General features: G+C 37.3%; 1 protein-coding gene across 2 annotated transcripts in view; it reads left to right on the top strand.

The window, feature by feature from the left end:
• The first annotated feature begins 11,899 nt into the window (after positions 1 to 11,899).
• The window catches only part of LOC136030340 (cyclin-K-like), a 51,255-nt gene continuing 41,203 nt past the window's right edge, over positions 11,900 to 21,951 (top strand). Inside the window, exon 1 of one of the 2 annotated variants that reach the window (XM_065709257.1) lies at positions 11,900 to 12,030. In XM_065709257.1, coding sequence (XP_065565329.1) covers positions 11,968 to 12,030 — 63 coding nt within the window. In that variant the 5' untranslated portion in view covers positions 11,900 to 11,967. Of the gene's footprint in view, positions 12,031 to 12,101; positions 12,135 to 21,951 lie in introns of those variants that run through there. The other variant, XM_065709258.1, reaches the window with a different exon arrangement.

Here is a 21,951-nt window from a genome sequence, read left to right as displayed (position 1 = left end):
TTTGGGGATATAGTGGGTGTGGTAGGGGGTGCTAGTTGCCCTACAATCACTTTGGACAATCAAAATGGGCACTAGCCCTTTCAGTTTCCAATCGAATGAGCGTTTTTCGAAGTTTTCATGACAACAAATAACCATATCAAAATTTCAATGTGATGCGTTTCAGGAAAATACGAGGTGTGTGTGTGGGGGGGATATCCACCTTCCCATCTCTCTGAGTCTTTAAATGATTGTAGTACTTTCAAGGGTATGGGAGGGGGGTTAGTTCCCCTCCGATCACTCCCGACTATTAAAAAGGACACGAGCCCTTTCAATGTCCAATTGAAACAGCCCTTTCTGAAGTTTATACGACAACTCCTTCGATACCAAGTGCCATGGTCTAAAACCACAAATTAAGATAAAAAAAAATAAAATAAAAAAGAGCGATATGCTGTGTCCACATCCCTATTTATTAGTTATAACCCTTACCCTGAGGCTCTGGGAGGTTTGTCTTCTTCAAAGACATAATTTCTGGACCATTCAATTACGTTGAACAAAATGGCTATCTCAAAATTTTCATTGGATGTTTTTTGGGAAATGGTGGGCTTGGGGGGCTAGTTGCCGTCCAATCACTTTTGACTATTAAAATGGGCACTAGCCCTTTCAATTTCCAATCGAATGAGCTCTGTTCGAAGTTTCTACGACAACAAGTTGGCCATGTCAATTTCTATCAGATATATTTCAGGAAAATACGAGGTGTGTGTGTGTGTGTGTGTGGAGGGGGGGTATCCACCTTCCGATCAATCTGATTCTTAAAAAGGGCACTAGAAACGTCTGATCGAATGAGCCCCCTCTGAAGTTTATACGATCACCCTTTCTATATATACCTTATAAGCCCCCAGGGCATAACTTAAAACCTTTTCCCTGAGGGGTATGGGGGGTTGTCATCATCAAAGACATAATTTCCGGACCTTTACATTATGTTGAACAAAATGACCAGCTCAAATTTTGATTGGATGAGTTTGGGGAAATAGCGGGCATGGGAGGGGGTTTAGTTGCCCTCCAGTAACTCTCTACTATTAAAAAGGGCGCTATCCCTTTCAATTTCCCATTGAAAGAGCCTTTTTCGAAGTTTCTACGACAACGAATAATAATCTCAATCTTTCAATCAGATGCATTTTGGGAAAGTACGAGGTGTGTGTGTGCTTGGGGGAGGGGTATATACCCTCTCATCACTCTGAATTTTATAAGAGGCACTAGTACTACTGATTAGTAATTCAATGAGTTCCATCCAAATTTTATGCGATCACCCTTTCTAAATACCCTATATACCCCAGGGCATATCTTACAACCCTTATCCTGAGATCTTTGGAGGGGGTTATCATCCTCATACATAGTATCAGGGCCTTTCAATTACGCTGAGCAAAACTCATTTCAAAATTTTGATTGGATGTGTTTGGGGAACTAGTGGGCGTGGGAGGGGGGTTAGTTGCCCTCCAATCACTTTCAACTATTAAAAAGGGCACTAGCCCTTTCAATTTCCCGCCAAATTAGCTCTTTTTGAAGTCTCTACGACAACAAATGGCCAGCTCAAAATTTCTGTCAGACACATTTCAGGGAAATGAGAGGGGAGGGGGAGGTTTCCACCCTTTGATTACTCTGAATCTTAAAAAGGGCACTAGAGCGTTGATTACCAACCTAATAAGCCCCCTCCAAAGTTTATACAATCACCATTTCTATATATACCTTTTATACCCCCTGGACATAACTTACACCCCTCGTATTGAGGGGTCTGGGTGGGATGTCAACCTCAAAGAAATAGTTTCCAGAGCTTTCAATTATGTTGAACAAGATGACTATGTCAAAAATTTGATTGGATGTCTTTGGGAAAATGGCGGGTTTGAAAAGGGGGGGGGGGTAGTTGCCCTATAATCACTTTGTACTAATAAAAAGGACACTAGCCCTTTCAATTTCCAATTGAATGAGCGTTTTTCGAAGTTTTCATGACAGCAAATAACCATATTATAATTTCAATGAGATACATTTCGGGAAAATACGAGGTGTGTATGTGTGGGGTGGTATCTACCTTCCCATCACTCTGAGTCTCATATATTGCACTAAAACTTCTGATTAGCAATCAAATGGACCCCCTCTGAAGTTTCACGATCACCATTTCTATATATACTTTTTATACCCCCCTGGGCATAACTTACAACCCTCGCCCTGAGGGCTGTAGGGGGTTTGTCATCCTTAAATAAATTATTTCCTAACCTTTCAACATTCCTGAACAAGATGGCAATCTCAAAATTTTGACTGGATGTGCTTGGGGAAATGGTGGGCGTGGAAGGGGGTTCAGTTGCCCTTCAATCACTTTCAACTATTAAAATGGCAGTAGTCCTTTCAATTTCCAATCGAATGAACTCTTTTCGAAATTTTTACGACAAAAATGGCCATATCAGAATTTCAATCAGATACATTTCAGGAAAAAACGAGGTGTGGGGGAGGGGGTATCCACCCTTCGATCACTCTGAATCCAAAAAAAGAACCTAGCGCTTCTGATTACCAAACCAATGAGCCCGCTCCGATTCTTGTACGATAAACCTTTCTGTATATACCTTATAAGCCCCCAGAATATAATTTACAACCCTTGCCCTGACGGCTCTGGGGGGGGGGCTGTTATCCTCAAAGACATAATTTCCGGACCTTTCAACAACGTTAAACAAAATGGCTATCTCAAAATTTTATTTGGATGTGTTTGGGGAAATAGTGGGCGTTGGAGGGGGATTAGTTCTCCTCCAATCACTGTCGATTATAAAAAAGGCACTATTCCTTTCAATTTCCGATCTAATAAGCCTTTTTGAAGTTTTTACGACGACAAATAGCCATCTTAAAATTTCTATCAAAGGTATTCTGGGAAAATACGAGGTGCGGGGATGGGGTATCCACCCTACCATCACTGTGAATCTCTAAAAAGCCACTAAAACTTCTGATTAGCAGTCCAATGAGCCTTTTTCGAAGTTTATACGATCAACCTTTCTATATAAACCTTATATACCACCAGGGTATAACTTAAAACCCTTTTCCTGAGGGCTTGGGTGGATGGGGAATACCATCTTCAAACACATAAAATCTGGACCTTTCAACTACGTTGAACAAAATGGCTACATTGAAGTTTTGATTGGATGTATTTGGGGAAACATTGGGCGTCGGAGGGGGGTTCGTTGCCCTTTAATCAGTTTCGACTACTAAAAAGGGCAGTAGAAGTTTCAATTTCCAGTCGAATGAGCTTTTTCTAAGATTTTCCGACGAAAAATGACCATCTCAAAATTCCTTTCAGCACTAGGACTTCTGATTACCAATCCAATGAGCCCCCTCAGAATTTTATATGATTTCTCTTTCTATATATACTCTATGAGTCCCCAGGGCATAATTTGTAACCCTTGCCCTGAGTACCCTGGGGGTGGGGGAGGCTGTTATCCTCAAAGTCATAATTTCTAGACCTTTCAACTACGTCAAACGAAATGGGTATCTCAAAATTTTGATTGGATGTGTTTGGGGAAATGGTTAGTTGCCCTCCAATTACTATCGACTGTTAAAAAGGGCACTAAACCCTTTAATTTTCAATCGAATAAGCCTTTTTTCAAGTTTATTCGACAACAAATGGCAATCTCAAAATTTATATAAGTTGCATTTAGGTAAAATACGAGGTGGAGGGGGTATAACTTCTGATTTTCAATCCAATGAACCATCCTCAAAGACATAATATCTAATCTTTCAACTATATTGAACAAAATTGCTATCTCAAAATTTTGATTGGATGTGTTTGGGGGCGTGGAAGGGGGTTAATTGCCCTCCAATCACTTTCGACGATTGAAAAGGGCACTAGCCCTTCCAATCTCCTATCGAATGAGCTCTTTTCAAGGTTTCTGCGACAAAAAATGGCCATCTCAAAATTTTTATCAGATGCATTTCGGGATATCCTCAAAGACATAATTTCTGGAATTATAAAACTACGTTGAACAAAATGACAGTCTCAAAATTATACCCTAAGGGCATAACTTACAACCTTTGTCCTGAGGACTGTAGGGGGGCTGTCATCGTCAAATACATAAATTTCGGGCCTTTCAACTACGTTGAACAAATGGCTATCTCAAAATTTTGATTGAATGATTTTTGGGTAAAGGTAGGCGTGAGAGGAGTGTTAGTTGCCTTCCAGTCACTCTTGACTATAAAAAAGGACACTAGCCCTTTCAATTTCCAATCGAACGAGCCCTTTTAGAGATTTTTACGACAACTCCTTCCATAGTAAGTGCATGTTTAAACAAAAAAATAAATAATTCATTGTGCCCACATTGCTCTTTACTTAGGAAGTACGATTGCGCTGCCTATGATTAGCCCTTGATTGATGGCAATTTGAATTAAATTCAAAAATAAACGGACTCGGGTTAATAAAATGAGAAAACAATGTGCATGCATATTTTTAAAAGAGCATATAAGCAATATCATAGGCAGCGCTGCACTATTATGGAAAATTTTAGATGAGTTCATCCGATTGGAAATGAAGAATTCTAGTGCTCTTTTTAAGATTCAAGAGAAATCGTAGTTCAAAGGTTCAGCTCCTATGTCTCTGGGGATGTTAGGAATAGCTCCAGCACTGATTTTTTTTGCCGCAGCCTTTCCATTTTGCTTTATGAATGTCGACTATGTCAAGTTCAAACTTATGGCCTTCAAACACGCCTATGGCAGTTCTGACATGGTTCCAGCATTCTACAGGCCCATATTCAATGGTTTGTTTCAGTTCAAAAATCCTATCCGGGGGCTTGCAAGGGTTGGTCCAAGTCAAAACTGTTTTCTCTTACCTTGCTTAGGGTATGTACCCATCCTGAAATGCAGCCAGCAGATCTAAACAAACAAAATCATTCTTTCTTGCTTTATTGATCATTAGAATGTAGTAAGTTTGAAACAATGATTTTTTTTCTGTCTAATTGGACTTTATTTTCTTGAGAACATCATTCATAGAGCATAAGCAAAACAGAGTAAAAAAAATTACACAAATTTCCATTTTTATAGTTTTTGATGTTTTGTCCCTAACAGGCTATGTTTGATTTTCATCAATTCTATGATTCACAGTGCACTCACTGAAAGCCCTTACTGTGATTTTTCATCTATGTCTAAATCTGAATTTTATTGCAGTAAACTTGTGATATACAAAAGTCTTTATTGCTTTAAATGTTTGCCACACTAAAGTAAAAAACAAAAAAATCGAAAAAAATGAAAGTATATATTTGACAGATTTCCCATTAAATCCTATATCCACAGCAAAATATTTGCAGTTAAAATTCAATTGTTGCAGGATTCTATAAAGTTTCCATTGGCTGATCTTGAATGGTTTGTTTGCGTGCATAAATATCCAGCCAGAGGCACGCATGAGTTCTCGTCAAACTGAGAGATCTAGATCTAAGGTTTATCTTTGACCTGTCTTTAACGGTCTTTGTTTTGCGGGGATAGCTGGCAATGCCAATGCCTAACCTTTATCCTTCTCCAGCCTTGAGACTGTCTGAAGAGAATCGAACAACTATCTTCAGCTGGACCCATTCTTAGAAACGGCTGATTTTAATAAGTTCAAACTTTCAGAGATTATCGATGAAGATGTTGAACTGAACCAAAGGACATCATGTGCATCCAGGTTGTCAAGTGCGCACGTCCATGATAACTCAAGAATGGCTTAGGGTATTAAGATGAAATGTTCACCGAACTTTGAACTAAACCAAAGATACCATGATTATGGAGGATTTTAGAAAGGATTATCTTCAGTATCTCCGGAACGTCTAAAGGTATTTAACCCTTTATGTCTGGATGTCCTTTTAAAAGGATAAGCACGTTTGATCGGTAGCAAAGACTCGTGTATGGTTTGAATCGGCATATACCATCTCTTATATGATTCAGCAGTTCAAGACACCTCAAACAAGATGTCGCACAAGGCGGTGTGACACTCGGTTCAGTTGCTCGGTTAAGGCCAAGATTGGTGAGAGAGGTCCAAAAAGGGGTGAAAGGTGGGTATTGATTAAAATATTATAAAAATTATTAAATGACTTTCAAAAATTCTAGAAAAAAATCAGAGTGTAGTTAGATAGTGTTAAATTAGAATTTGATAAGAGGCTAGGATCCAACGGTAACAATGCTGGTGTATGAAGTAGTTTCTGACAAGCTGTCCTTTTGAAAGGACATCCGTCGATTAGGGTCAACAACTTGACAGCTATTTCATGAAAGAACATCGAAGGAAAATAATAAGTGTATTTAATATATTTGAATGTGTTTTAACGAATTTATATCCAAAGTATATTTCAAGATGGGTGACAAGTTTGAGGAGGCATTGAAGAAGTCACGAAATTTGCAAGCTCGGCGAAATTTTGAACCAGAACAAGCCCTAAAAATATTTATGGAACTACAAGATGGAGATGTTTCCGAGATGTTGGATCTTTCAGATTACGGTGATGACGAAAGTGATAGCCAGTATTTACCGCTGAACCCCGAACTAACCAACTTCTACGATTTAACGCTGCTGGGACCGATGTGAGACAGCCTCCCTCCCGATAACTTTCTTGAGTCCCATGATCATGAAGAACCTGGGCCCTCTTCTAGCTCTTGGCCCTCTACTAGCTCTGACAGGGCAACTGTAGATCAGCAACCTTCAGCCAAAAGGTAGACCAACGACATAGGGGCGAATACAAGTGGTGTTACAAGGACTTCGAACCTTACATTGAATATCAGCAAGTTATATGTTCATATACTCCCCCACCAACAGAGTCCTTGTCCCCAGCCGAATATTTTTCTATGTTTTTCTCTGATGAAATGACTGATAAGATATTGTTAGAGATGAATCACTATGCAATGACGAAGGACAACACATTCATCGATGTCACAAAACAAGAGATTTACTCTTACCTTTCAATAACTCTCTACATGGGAATAATAAGATTGCCTAGCTACAAGCCCTACTGGGAGAAAGAGCTGAACTATACTCTCGCCTCTGGAAAGATGTCTCGAGACAGTTTCACATTGATCCGAAGGTACTTGCACTTCAATGACAAGAGTAAGTACAAGCCAAAAACAAATCGTGGATATGATCGTTTGTTCAAGATGAGGCCCATAGTTGACCTGCTGCAAGAAAATTTGATGAGAACTACGATGCAGGTACATTTTATGAGAGAACCGGTTTCATAGCCACAAAGGCAAAATTCTATTTATTTTGCTACGCACAGTGATAGAAGATAATGTCTCAACATGGATTTTGAAAAGAAGATTTGGGATTTACCAAAGACTGAAAAAGAAGCAATTACATTCTTCCTGGATTAGAGGTTGTTGCCCACAACAAAATAGTGCGTCAATGGAAAAAAAAACTGCTTTATATTCTTACAAGAAGGAAAATTTTTGTTCTTTTTGTTCCTATGTTTAACCTGGCCTGACCTAACCTGAACCACAAAAATAATTTTGTTGACTTTGTTCTGAATAATACACAAGTACCGAATAAATTTATAAATTTGGTCAATTATTGGCACCTTTGTCACACTTTTGTCGCACCTTTTCACCTTTGTCGCACCTTTGTCACGCCTGAAGAAAGACACAGTATAGATGAACAGATTATCCCATTCAAGCGAAAATCTGTTATGTGGCTCTATCTCCAGAACAAGCCGCACAAGTGGGAGTTCAAAGTATTTACTCGAGCTGGAAGTAGTGGGAGCATGTATAACATCGAAATTTACCGAGGCCGAGGAACTGTGGATGCTGGGCCCTTCGGTCTTGGTGGAGATGTTGCTATGAGCTCTTGAGATCCCTGGATCCCAAAGTGTGGACCAAGATATTTTTCGACAATTGGTTTTCAAGCTTAGACCTTGTCGTTCATCTGAAGGAGATTGAATATGATTGGGTTGGGACTATTCATCAGAACCGTCTTTCAGGATGTGAACTGATGGGAGAAAAGGAAATGAAACGGTTTCGTATGGGAAACGTCGACTGGAGAGTTGATAAATCGACAGAAATTTGCTTGGTGCGCTGGTATGATAACAAAGAGGTCACACTTGTGTCGAAATACGTTGCAGTTGAGCCCAAGGATACCTGTAGACGTTGGGACTCCTCCGAGAAGAAATACGTGGAAATCGAAAGGTAAGTAGTGATCAAAGAGTAACACAAGTACATGGGTGGTGTGGACTAGGTTGATACACTTATTGAGCTCTATCACTCAAACCTCAAGGCAAGACAGTGGTATATGCGCATATTCTACTATGTTCTTGACAGTGCAGTAGTCAATGCCTGGCTAATTTATCGTCATCACTGCTGGCAGTCCAATGTTCCTCTACTGAAGTTCAAAACCATCATTGCATGCTCTCTCGGATACTGCGACACACCCCGAAGGCGCCCTGGTAGACCATTATCTCTGGAAGCCGAAGGTAGTCCTCCACGAAAAATACCTATACAGCCCCCCCCCCCCCCTACAGACGGGCATCATGACGGGTACAACCATTTTCCTGAGTTCAGAAAACAGCAAGAACGCTGCTGAATTTGTCAGAGGAATACAAAAATACTGTGTAGTAAGTACCTTTAAATTGCACTGTCCTTGTTCCCGAGAGGAACTATTTTCTCTCCTACCACAGGAGGTGAACTCTTTTTATGGCACTTGGTATTAACCAAGTGACATATAGCTATCGCCAATTCTGTCGGGCCCGGTTTTGCTACTTTAGGCACTTCCACGTAAGCTAGGACGATCAAATTTGGCAAGGGTGTCACGGACAGGGCCAGCTTAAATTAGAAATAGTCGTTTTCCCAATTTGATTATTCGTTTTCCAATTAACGGGGGGCCGTTTAACTCGGAAAAAATAGAAAAATAGAAGTACTTTTAACTTACGAACTGCTGATCAGATCTCAATGAAATTTGATGTTTGGAAGGATATCGTGTCTCAGAGCTGTTGTTTTAAATCCCGACCGGATCTGGGGACATTGGGGGGATATGGGAGGGGGAAACCTAAAATCTTGGAAAACACTTAGAGTAGAGAGATCGGGATGAAACTTGGTGGGAAAAACAAGTAAAAGTTCTAGATACATGATTGACATAACCGGAATGGATCCGCTCTCTTTGGGGTGGTCGGGGGGGGGGGGGTAATTCTGAAAAATTTAAAAATGAGGTATTTTTAACTTACGAACGGGTGATCGGATCTCAATGAAATTTGATATTTAGAAGGATATCGTGTCTCAGAGCTCTTATTTTAAACCCAACCGGATCTGGTGACATTGGGGGGAGTTGGGAGGGGGAAACCTAAAACTTGGAAAATACTTAAAGTGGAGGGATCGGGATGAAACTTGGTGGGATAAATAAGCACAAGCCTTAGATACATGATTGACATAACTGGAATGGATCTGCTTTCTTTGAGGTAGTTGGGGGAGGGGTTAATTCTGATAAAATTAGAAAAAATGAGGTATTTTTAACTTACGAACGGGTGATCAAATCTCAATGAAATTTGATATTTAGAAGGATATCGTGTCTCAAAGCTTTTATTTTAAATCCTGACCGGATCTGGTGACATTGGGGGAAATTTTGGGTGGGGGAACCTAAAATCATGGAAAACGCTTAGATTGGAGGGATCGGGATGAAACTTGGTGGGAAAAATAAGTAGAAGTCTTACATATGTGATTTACATAATTGGAACGGATCCGCTCTATTTGGGGGGCGGGGTAATTCTGAAAAATAAGAAAAAATAACGTATTTTTAACTTACGAAGGAGGGATCGGATCTTCATGAAACTTCATATTTAGAAGGACCTCGTAACTCAGATCTCTTATTTTAAATCTCAACCGGATCTAGCGTTATTGGGGGGGGGTCAGTTGGGGGGACCGGAAATGTTAAAAAATACTTAAAGCGGTGAGATCAGGATGAAACTGGATGGGAAGAATAGAAACCTGTCTAAGATACATGACTGACATAACTGGACCGGATCTGCTCTCTTTGGTGGAATTGGAGGGGGGTGTAATTTTGGAAATTGATGTATTTTTAACTTACGAAAAGGTGACCAGCTCTTAATGAAATTTGATATTTAGAAGGATCTTGTGCTTTAAAATTCTAATTTTAGATTCCGACCAGATCCTATGACATTGGGGGGAGTTGGAGGGGGATACCGAAATTCTTGGAAAACGTGAAAATTGGGGTTTTTTATCTTACGAATAGATGATCGGATCTTAATGAAATTTGATTTTTAGAAAGAATTCATGTCTCAGAGCTCTTATTTCAAATCTCGACCAGATCTGTTGACATTAGGAGGAATTGGAGGGGAAAATCTTGGAAAAACACTTGGAGCGGAGGAATCGGGATGACGCCTGGTGGATAGAATAAACAAATGTCCTTGATACGTTATTGACAGAATCGTACTGGATTCACTCTCTTTCAGTGAGTTGGGGGAGGGCCTCAGTGATTTGGCGAGTTTGGTGCTTCTGGACGTGCTAGGACGATGAAAATAGGTAGGTGTGTCAGGGAGCTGCACAATTTGACTTGATAAAGTCGTTTTCTCAGATTCGACCATTTGGGGGGCTAAAGGGAGAGGAAAAATTAGAAAAAAATAGGTATTTATAACTTACGAGTGGGTGATCGGATCTTAATGAATTTTGATATTTAGAAGGACATCGTGACTCAGAGCTCTTATTTTAAATCTTGACCGGCATTAAGCCTCTTATTCTCCTTTTTAAATCATTCTATTGATTCACAGAATTTTGTTAGAGCTCATACCATATGATCTCTTGGTTCTTAGCTCTTCATGCCTCGTCACAAGTGCCATATGAGCTCTTAGCTCTTGTTTACTTTTGTTGTAGTTCCTAGTTTTGTCTGATACAAAAATACATTACATTATTTTAAAAAAATACTCCACTAAGGACGGATGTCCTTTCAAAAGAACATGACGGATCTCGAAGCCTGAACCAGATACCGTAAATGTGACTCCATATTCGAGTTCAGTGATTTTTTTTTCATCTAGACACATTTTTCAAATATTTTTTTTCCTATCGATTTCATAATTCAGTACTTAAAGGGTTAATTTAAGCTATCATGGAATGTTGAGAGAGATGCTGAAGTAAACCAAGATACATAGTGTATCCAATTTATAAAAATTACATATTTGCAATATTTCAGGAGCAGCTAATGGTATTAAATTGAAAATATCAGTTAAATGTTGAGTTAATTATAAAGACACTATCTGTTTTTAGGTTTTACAAAACCCCCACATTATGAAAAATTGTTCGTAATATCAACTAACTGGATAACAATGCCCATGGTAGTGCTTTCTCTCCTTCTCCCATGAAAAATATCATGGTGGCATTCATGACAGCCCTCAAACCTCCTTTTTATCTTTTGCGCCGGTTAGTATATAAATTTAATATTTTAAGTTGCACTTAAAAATAATCTGTAGCAAGAGGTGGGCTATTACCACGCGGAATCCATATTAAATACTTACTCCAAATATTTTGGTGGTAATGAAAGGTGATTACAGACTAATTCTACCTCAGCTCTTTAACATTCTTTATATTTATCTAAAGGCTCATAGAGAGTTAGAAAATTTGAGCATAAAAACGATAAAACTCAAGACAAAAAACGATGTTTACAAAAAATACACTTTTCAAGCTTCAGTACCCCCCCCCCATCTAAATAAAATTTCCACAATCTCAACTCTTAGCTTTTGTGAGAAAAATCTTTTTTCGCAAAAGCTAAGACAGATGATAGACTTAGCATATATATAGAGTCTAAATAGCTTTTGTGTTCAAAATCAACTTTAAATATCCATTCGTTTTAACGTATAAGCAATTCAGATGTAATGAATAGTTCGATTTATTGGAGAAGTCGAAGCTCATGAGCACTGACGATAATTTTGGTAAACATTTGATCAGAATCACATACAACGGCGATTATCGTATTTCAGGCCAAATAATGGCTGATAAGACACAATCGAAATTTGAATGGGCAATTTTGGCAAAAAATTTGAATTAGCAATCCGTTTTTTCAGGCACCCAAACTCGAATGTATGTAATACAATCCATATTAATGATTGAAATGTTCATTAGATTGTTTTCTCAAACATAGGTGTTTTTCGCAGACATGAATCTGAATGAAGTCTTTATATTTGGTAAAGATTCAAGTTAACAAACACAAAGATAGAAGGGGCAAATAGGCTAAAGTAAAAGAAATTCGACTAGAATAGGCCTAGCTTTAATTTAGAGTTGCTAAGAAGTTTTTTGATTTTGCTTGCCATTGCTATTCAATGACAGAGTGAGGTTCTTACCTTAAAATTGTGGCTTTTATAAACTGCAGGTTGGTTTGTTCATAGGATAGCCTGTACTTTAATGTAGATCCTATTTAACTTTGCTTCCAAACATTATGCCTACTCTTGGGATATTTGTTTCATTTTTCAAACAGTTTGTGGTAACAGACTTTAAAGAAGGAGCACCTTGACTCAATAGTATAACCAAATTTCTAAAAAACTATATTCTTATATCATGAGACATAAAAAAATTGTCTTTGGTAAAATTCTAGTTAATTGACTTCTTGCTATCTTGGAAAGGGTTTAGGTTAGGAAAATGAAACTTTCAGGGACAGGTCTACAGGCTAAAGTATGTCCCGGGAAGGTATTTTAAGTACCCACCTCTACTCCTTCCCCCTCTAGAGGGCACTGAAATTTGTCTACATGACCTATTGAAATTTTGACAAAACAACATTTTACCTTAATTTTCAGTTACTAATTGCTTTTTCTCTGCCTTTAGTTCTGAAAATGCAATTCCTGTTATTTGAGTAGAATTTTTAGCCATATCAATGTTTTTTTTTTCAAAATTTAGGAAATGTATTTGCATATCTTTAAAACTTCATAAAATGCAATTGAGCAAAGCTATGAAGCTGAAAACAATTTTGTTGTACTTCAATTAAGCAGAAGATCTATTTTGCAAGGTTTCACTTTTATAACACACATATTTTTAAAGGTCATCAAAGGTCAGGGCCCTCTAGAGGGAGAAGGAGTGGATGTAGTTGCTTCAAAATAGCTTCCTGGGACATACTTTAGCCTGTAGATTCATCCCTGAAAGTTTTATTTTCCTAACCTAAACCCTTTCTGAGATAGCAAGAAGTCAATTAACTAGAATTTTACCATTGTCTTTTTATACAGATTCTGTATATATATATATATATATATATATAGGCCTATATATATATATATATATATATATATATATATATATATATATATATATATATATATATATATATAATAAAAAAAGAAATCACCAATGCAACAGCACAAAAAAAAGACAGAAGGAGAAAAGGAATATTGTTTTCCTACATTAGTAATTAATATAAATCAGTACTTTAATGAGGCCTTAACCCTACTCATCCATACAATCACATAGGTCAAGCAGCATAGCTATACACAGTCAACCATAAAGAATAATCCATGAACAGGCAGTCATGTCATAAGTAAGTCTAAGTTATCATCTAGCAAATATGAAAAATAAAAAAAGACAAATAAATCAGAGGCAACAACCCAACACAGGGCTCATCAGGAGAATACACACTTGCCTATAGGGTTTTGGCACTTTAAATTCCCTACCCAGGCAAGTGGCATGCCTACCATAAGTTCACCATTGTATCCCCATGTTAGGTATCACCCCCAAAATATATGCCTATGAAAAAAACAAATGTAGAACAACCAAGTAAACCAAAACAAGCTTATCCTACCTTAGTTCTGGCTCTTGTGTATTTAAGTTACCGATTCACAATCTATATTAAAACTAAAATCGATTATTCAAAATTTTTCACTATGTCAAAATTCCTCTATTAATGTAAATGTGACCTAGATAAAAATCTAGGAAATGAATGTAAAATAAGACCATTTGAAACAACAAGATATGCAAAATCCTCCAGAAATCCACTGTCAAAAATTTGGGACACACCAAACTCAGTAACAAGGAAAATCAACCAAAGATTTTGCTAAGTATTTCAAGATAATTCTTTTGGTATTTATTTAAAAGTTTGTCATTATGAAAACTAAATTTTTTAAATTGCCAAGTTAATTTATTTGCAGAAAAACCTCATAAAATCAATTTTTGGCTTAAAATTTTACATCTATTTTTAAAATCAATATAATTACTACAAATCCTTGCATATCTAAGTAACTGTGAATAAAATGCTGAATATGTGATATTTGAGTGTATATTACTTTCAGGGAACAGGAAATTAATCACTTTAAAATCAAAATCATCTGTTTTATTATACATTTTAAAACTTAATTTATTATTATCAGAAATATTAATATTCAAATCTAAGAAATGATCTTCTAGATCAGTGCCATGACTAGGTTCAAGAGTAAGCTCTGATGGATATATATTTTTAGAAATATCAATGAATTCCTTACAATTTAAAGCCAAAACATCATCTAAATATCTTTTATTATTTGACATAACATGTTTTAAATTATTTGGATATTCTTATCCATCATATATTTATATTCGAGTTGACTTAAAAACAAGTCAGCTATAAGTGTCCTGGCATTCCCCCCCCCCATAGGAATTCCCACAATTTGCTTGTACAATATTACCATTAAATCTTATATGAGTATTATATAAAATAAATTCTAATAAATCAAAAATCATGTCTAAGCTGTAACATCTCAAGTTAACTGTAGTCTTAAAGCAGTTTGTCCATATAGCTTTTTTATTATAAGTGTTTATTTTTAAGAACCTCTTACTAGATAAGAGGAAAGATTTCTTGATAACCGTTTTTAAATTATTTAACACTACATTAAATGATAAATTAGTATACATTGTCACAAAATCAAAAGACTCAATTCTTTTAGCTGAAATCATTGTTAAAGAGTCTATCACCTGCAGTGAATTATTAACACTCCAATATGGATTAAAATTTGAAAATCTTTTTATACCAGAACAGTAGGTTTTAAGTTTATTTATAATTTCCTTTAAGATTAAAGAGAGGTCAGAAACAGCAATGCGGGTTGGACATCTAGCTGCTCCAGCAATAAACTGTGGTTTAGGGGGATTCTTATGAAATTTTACAGTCCAATGTGCTTAAATTTGAATTTACAGCAGAAGCAGTTATTATATTTGTAAAGAACATAAAAAAGGCACCAAGTGATATATTCACTTTATTGGTAATCCAGTTATATGAACTGCTATAATTTTACCAAAATTAGAGGGCAACAAGTCCCCTTTCCTCCCAAAGGTGTCCAATAAAAACTTTGAGATAGTCATTTTGTTCAGCATAGTTTAAAGATCCAATAACTATCCTTTTATGGGTAATGTGACCTTCCACAGCACATGGGGAAATGACTGTAAGTTATAAAATTTACCTATTGTTTGTGTAGAGTATTTGTCATTGAGAAGTACACAGACATTCTCCCAGGTGGTCAAATTCTGTTCTTGGGGTGGGTTTCTATGGTTGAGCTTTCTAGTGAATTTTTTTTATAAAAAAAAGAATTTTATAAATTCTTTTTTTTGTTTTACTTTCTCTTCTTAACCTTTCTCTAATTCTGAGAAAGTTGGTTTTGCTTTCTCTTTTTTGGTCTTTCTCTAATTCTGGAGATGCTCTAGGGAAAACAGTTAACAGGTTTGGATCTCTGGGAAAACATTTCCCTGGAAGGGCTGATTTCCTGGATAACCAGAAAAACCATTTGATATTAATGTATTTTCCAAATGAAAGCATGGCAAAGAGAATTTTTTCTGGCTGAAATATCTGTAAGAAATTTCACAGGGAGGGGGGGGTATTTTCAGCAATGAGGGAATTTTCCAAAGGGAATTTTAGATGGAGATGTATTTTATGTGAGAGAAACTTTCAACAGAGGAGTTTTTTGTGAGGGGAGGAATTTTTTCATGGAGGGTGAGCCAGATTTACTGGTATTATTTGAAAAACAATCAGGAATTAAACAAAGAAAACTTTTAACCAAAAGTAATTAGTAATATTAAAACTCAAAACAAACAGAAATTATTCCATATATGAAGGGGTTGCCCTCCTCCTCAATACTTTGTTCTTTATGCTAAAGTTCGACTGTTTGTCCGAAGTTTTAATGAACAACTCTTGAAACACAAAGGCTGTTTAATTAGAATATGAAGCTTTTTTAAAAGAACTAAAAAACCTCATTATGAATAGCAAGGTTTTGAGAGGGGGGGGAACCCTTCATATCCAGAATAATTTCTGTTTGTTTTGAGTTTTAATGTTGCTCCTTACTTTCAATCAAAATAAGATATTATGCTTAGTACAACAAAATTCTGGATTTTAATTGCCAAAAAGTCACTAACTGAATTAAAAATTGACAAAGAAAAACATGACTTCACAAAGGTTGATAGACCACCACAAGGCCGGCCACAAGACTGAGAGCAGCATGCAGCAACCAAGAACACTATGAAAAACTACCAAATTTCCATTTAAATTCCATGAGACAATTGCATAAGAGATGAAGTATCCTTGGTTTATTTCTTCATTGCCCCTTGAGTGGGCAGGTTTTAAAGTAATTTTGATGGGGGGTTTAGTATTGTTTATTACCTTATTAGCTGGACATCTTACACTGTAGCATGTATAGCCTTTCTTTTTGAACAAATTGCTGAACATATCTTTTGTGCACCTATTATTCTTTGTGGTGTTTTCAGAAGCACCACAGCAACCACAAATAGGTGTCAGCCTGCTATGCTGGCTACAGCTTAAACACTTTGGAACACTCAAAGTTACCAATTACTATTGCACATGGAACAAGGGATTCTACTTCTGTATCAGTCATGTTAAGTAGAACCTGATTCAGTATGGCAAAAAACAGTTTCTCTTTGAGCATGGCAGCAACTTCAGGCTTACTAGCTTTGATTTTCTCAACAATTTTCTCAGCAGATGATTTAGATTTGATGTACAGTTTCCACTCCTGTTTCAACTTTCTTAGCTCACTTATTCCCGCCAAGTCAGGACAAAAACTATCCAAAAACCTCTTACAAGCTTCAGGGTTATCAAGAGATTTTGGCATAGTGCCTCCAGGCTGAATATGATCCATGTAGCTACAGGGACAATGGTCCCAAATTATGCCATTGGCCAATTTTAGTATATATATATATATATATATATATATATATATATATATATATATATAACCTATATTCATACAGCAGTAAGCTTAAACTTGTGTGATTTCCCTATGGACCTTTATTGAAAATTCATTCATAATTGGGTTATTTTCATAACCCAATTATGATAGCTAATTGATAGTTTTGATATTTGAGTGCAAATTCTCTTGAGACTTATTGATTTATTAAGTACAAAGGTTTCCATACAAGGACTTAATAACTTGAATATATTTCAATTTTACTTATAAGCGAGCAGAAGAATGGAGTTTTTTTTGTTGCAAGGGCTGTTGTGCCTGCCAGGAGTGGTTTCTCTCTTAAACTGCAGGGATCAGGTAGCAAGTAAATATGCTTTCTTTGCTTATTGGTATCTGGTCCTTATGATATTGACTTGGGACTGGAAACTGACATTCTCTTGGCTGTATAATGAGGTGCAAATTATTGCATAACGCAGTGCTGAAGTACTTATATTACTCAATGGAGACTGGTGTAAAATCTGACTCACTAATTAAATTGTGCATTCAGTTTTTTGAAAAAGATGAGATTTTGGGAGCAAAAAAAGTGCTGTATGATGGATCCGGATATGGTGAGCAATGTGTTCAACATGTAAAAGAGGAAGGATAATGTCAGTGACATAGGAAAAATGTTGACAAGATGTGCAAAGAAGGATCCTCAAGAGGTTCCAGCTCCCTCAGAATTGACCAGAGTGTAGATAGTATCAAAAATTCAAAAAATGAGCAATAAAGTTGATAACCTGGATAACTTGAACCAAGTGCATATACTTGGCATTCATGAAGGGTCTAGCAAAGAACCCAGAGGTAAGTCTCCTTTTCTTTGCTCAGTAGGGGTAAAAAATTCGTGGTTATGCAAAATAGATCTGATTTAAGGTATTTGTAAACAACGAGCCCTTACCTGAAAAGGTAGCAAGATCATTCAATGCATCCAATCAAGAAGCAGCTGTGAGTGTTAAGTCAAAACAATATTTTGGAATTATCAAGCACCTCTCACATGAATTTTAGAATGATATGTGCTCTTTCATTCATAAGTGTATCAAGGTGGAAAAATGTGGCGACTCACAGAATTTCAAGGTATTCTTCCTTGACCAAGTGGACTTGGATTATGCAATTGCAAACCCATCAAAAATAGAATAAAAAGTACACTGATTTAACCCTTTTCTATTCCTTCCCAGGAGATGTTATAGGTATCACAAAATTGATGGCCAACAGGCCTGAGACAGTAAGAATGCAATGATTTGATCTCACTGTGCTCACCCAGTGCATATGAGCTCGCCTAATTCCCCACGCGAAAGCAACCCTAGGTGTGTCTCTTGCAAGTGGAATAGGCCTAACTGCTATTAACTTTGCTGCCCTGAAAATAAGAAATTGTTGTCTGAGAAAACCCATAAAAGCATAGCTGACTCTGCAAGAAATAGACAGTAATGGGAGCATTTCAATTGGTTCCTGGAACATAAATGACAGGGTTTGTGAGAAGCTTCCTCTTCTCGAGTTGCTGGTAGAGGAATTTGGTATTTTGAGCCTTCAAGAAGATTTTCTTTCCTGTGACCAGTTGCCCCTTATAGACCTACCTAACACTCTTGCCACAGTGTCTTCAGCAGTATTTTGCCAACAGAACCGTGGCCACCCCATTGGAGACCTTGCAGTGCTAAGCAAGTATCAACTCCAAACCCTAGAAGCTAGTGAGCACTTTGTCACTTTAGCTTTTAATGATCTTGCTGTCATAAATGTGTACTTACCTACTTACTATGGTGATCAAGTCTCCAAGGCCTATTTTGCCTTCACTTGTCAGAGGCTAGCAAAGTTTGCTAAGAAAACCATCTGTTCATTTCACAGATGTGTTATCACAGGTGATTTTAATTGTTATCTAACCTGTTCTGAGTGTCTGTGTTCTGAAACTATTAAAAGTATGCTGCCTCCCTCATTCTCATTACTTAGAAAGGAAAAGGACTTTACATACATATCACATGCTAGAACTATGTCAAATATGGACCATTTTCCTGTGTTCAGGCAGCCCAGTCCAATGTGTGACAGTAATGGACAATAAGGCCTCCAGCAACCTTCTCCCTATATGTATCTTGATACCCATCATGGGGAACAAAGATGATGACTCTCAACCCAAGTGGTTCTTGATGAAGATGTGCAGTAACTTATGCATACCAGAATTTCGTGAGTCTTGTGACCATATCCTAGTGAAACCAAAGTTTCCATACCATCTGTTACAGACAAGCATCAACCTAAGTGAAAACAAATTGAGGGTACAACTAAATCTGTACCGTGACTAAATAATCCATGCACAGAAATGTGCTGATTAGGTGGTGATTCCAGTGAGGCAGATATGCTGGTGGTGGTTATGGCGGATATAAGGTGGTGGTTCTAGTGAGGCAGATATGCTGCAAGAGTGAGAAATATAGGTGGTCTAGTAACCAAGTTCTAGTGTCGGTCTGTGCTATAGCGAAGTGGTGGTTGCAGCTCTGGGATGAGTGTGAGAGGCCGAGGACTGGGGTTGTAAATGCGGTCTGGATTTATTCTAAGAGAATATTTAGAAATGCTCTGCAGGAGCATCTAGCAGCAGTCAAGTCGATTACTGCCAAGAAGATTGTGAATGACCCTAATTACCTTTGGAAGTCTTGTCCTCTTTCTGAGAAGCAAAACCATGAGGGTCCTGATAGTATCCCAGATTCTGAGTGGGTTGCCCATTTCAAGAGTCATTTTGTAAAACCCAACAACAGTGTAGAAATATCTTTCAATAGTGAGATGGCTTTGTTGCTTGATTCTAGTCAAAACTTACTGTGATAACACTGTCTGCTATTAAGGAGTTGCTGTGTTGAAGCTTAGAAAGAAGAAATTGTCGGCTGGTGCCTGCAGTATCTGTGCTAAGCATTTTATTGCTGCAAGTTCGATAGTTTATGCATTGGAGTGATTACCCCAATTCTGAAACAGAATAAACCAAAATCATCACGTTCATCATATAGGCCAGTTACTGTGTCAAGCGCTTTCGCAAAGATATTTGAGCTTATGATTTTTTACTATTAAAAAACAAAAACAAAAAAAACGTGTTATGCCACCATCCCAGTTCGAGTTCCAGTTGGGTTTAGGTTTCTTCCATGCCCTTAGAAGTCCCTGTTATATACTCAGAGATGCAGAAGCATCTGGCAGCACTCTGGTTCTCAGAGCATACGATGTTACAAATGTTTTTGGTTCCCTTATCCACTCGCAGGTCTTTTTGGAGTTGAATAGCCATGATATTTGTCTTGATGTAATTTTCCCATTATATTTTAGGTTTAGGCATCTAAAAGCTCGTTTGAAGTTGGGAAACGTACTTTTGGGTAGGGATCTTCGTGTATTCATTGGCATAAAGCAAGGAGCCATTAGATTGCCAATTCTCTAAGCGTCTCTTCCTGTGTAGGTTGGCCTAAAATTAGTTGCATTTCAAAAGAGATGGATACATCAGTGCTTTGTTATTTGGACGATGTGTTAAATCTGTGCTGGTCAATATCTAGTTTTCGATGGAGATTTGTTAACCTATCTGATAAACATCTACAAATAGGACTAAGTATGAATGAGGCAAAGTCCCGAGTCCTCTTCTTTAATTTACAAGGTAGTTATGTGCTCGATAGTGTCTGTCTAGGTGATATTGAGGTGGCAACCACCACTCTACTAACATATTTAGTTCTCCTGATTGGGTCTTTGATTAAGAATACATGAAAGCTTTAGCTTCTGAATGCTGCACGCAAACTTAAAATTGCTTATGCTAGTGTGGTTACATTGCAGATTAATCTGGAATGGAAAGCCCTTTCTTGAATATATAATAGTGTGGCTCTCCCCTCATATTCTATATTTGACCCCATTCTGGGACATTTTCACTGAATCTGATAGGCGAGTGTTGTGAAAGTGCTATTTTAAGTACGCGAAGTTTTTGCTTCATGCCCCTTTGTGGTTCAAGAATAGGTACATCGTTAACCGTTTTGGTGTGTTGGTACTGGTTCAGGCTGGGGATGAACAGTTTCAGAAACTTAGTAACCATTCCTCTTCTCATTCGTGGAAGGGCGCACTGTTTTAGACTTGATAGTATTAGTAATTTGTGTATATCTTTATGACATGTTTGTTTTGTTTTCCTTTCTTTTATTGTACTCCATCGTTTTCTTTTTTTGGTTATAGATGGGTAATAAAGAACATTCTTTCATTTATAATATTATATATACAAGGCCATATTCAGGGAGGTGGGTTGTAGGGAATTTCCCAGCCTAACTGGTGGCCAAAACAAGTCAAACCTTAAAAACAAAACCCATTTTCTGTCCTCCCAGAGCTTTGCTCTGAAACTTGGTTTCAGGCAGTAATATGACCAGAATTGCATAATTGCATGAAATATCTTTGGCTTTGCACTTGATTTGAAACTTACAGAACAGGCAGGGAGTTACCAGACCTGAAGGAGTCAACAGAACTAAATATTGTTCGTCAACCTTGGCCAAAAGTTATTACTATACACAGAATTTCTTTCATCTGCCCAGCCCAAAAAGAGTGATCAGGCTCACCAGATATTGATGAGTTTGATTAGGGATTTAATGGCTTCTGATATTGTTGACTACAAGTCAAAAGTTAGCTGCACAGCAATAATGTCCAAACTTAAATACATCAAACAAATATTTCACAGATGGTGGATATTTCAAGGTTTGTTGGGAATAGAGTTATACAAGGATTCTCATTGAAATACAAAATGATGAATGGCACCCATAGCGCATTGCTCTGGTTGTTAATGTAGGACTTCAATAGGTTGCCCTAAAACTCCCATAATCACACTAACCTTGAAGTAGGCTACAAGAAAAGT

Source organism: Artemia franciscana, chromosome 8 (assembly GCF_032884065.1).
Source record: "Artemia franciscana chromosome 8, ASM3288406v1, whole genome shotgun sequence".
Classification (NCBI taxonomy): Eukaryota; Metazoa; Arthropoda; class Branchiopoda; order Anostraca; family Artemiidae; genus Artemia; species Artemia franciscana.
The sequence above is the reverse complement of the archived record's forward strand: the minus strand, read 5'-3'. Positions and strand labels throughout refer to the sequence as shown.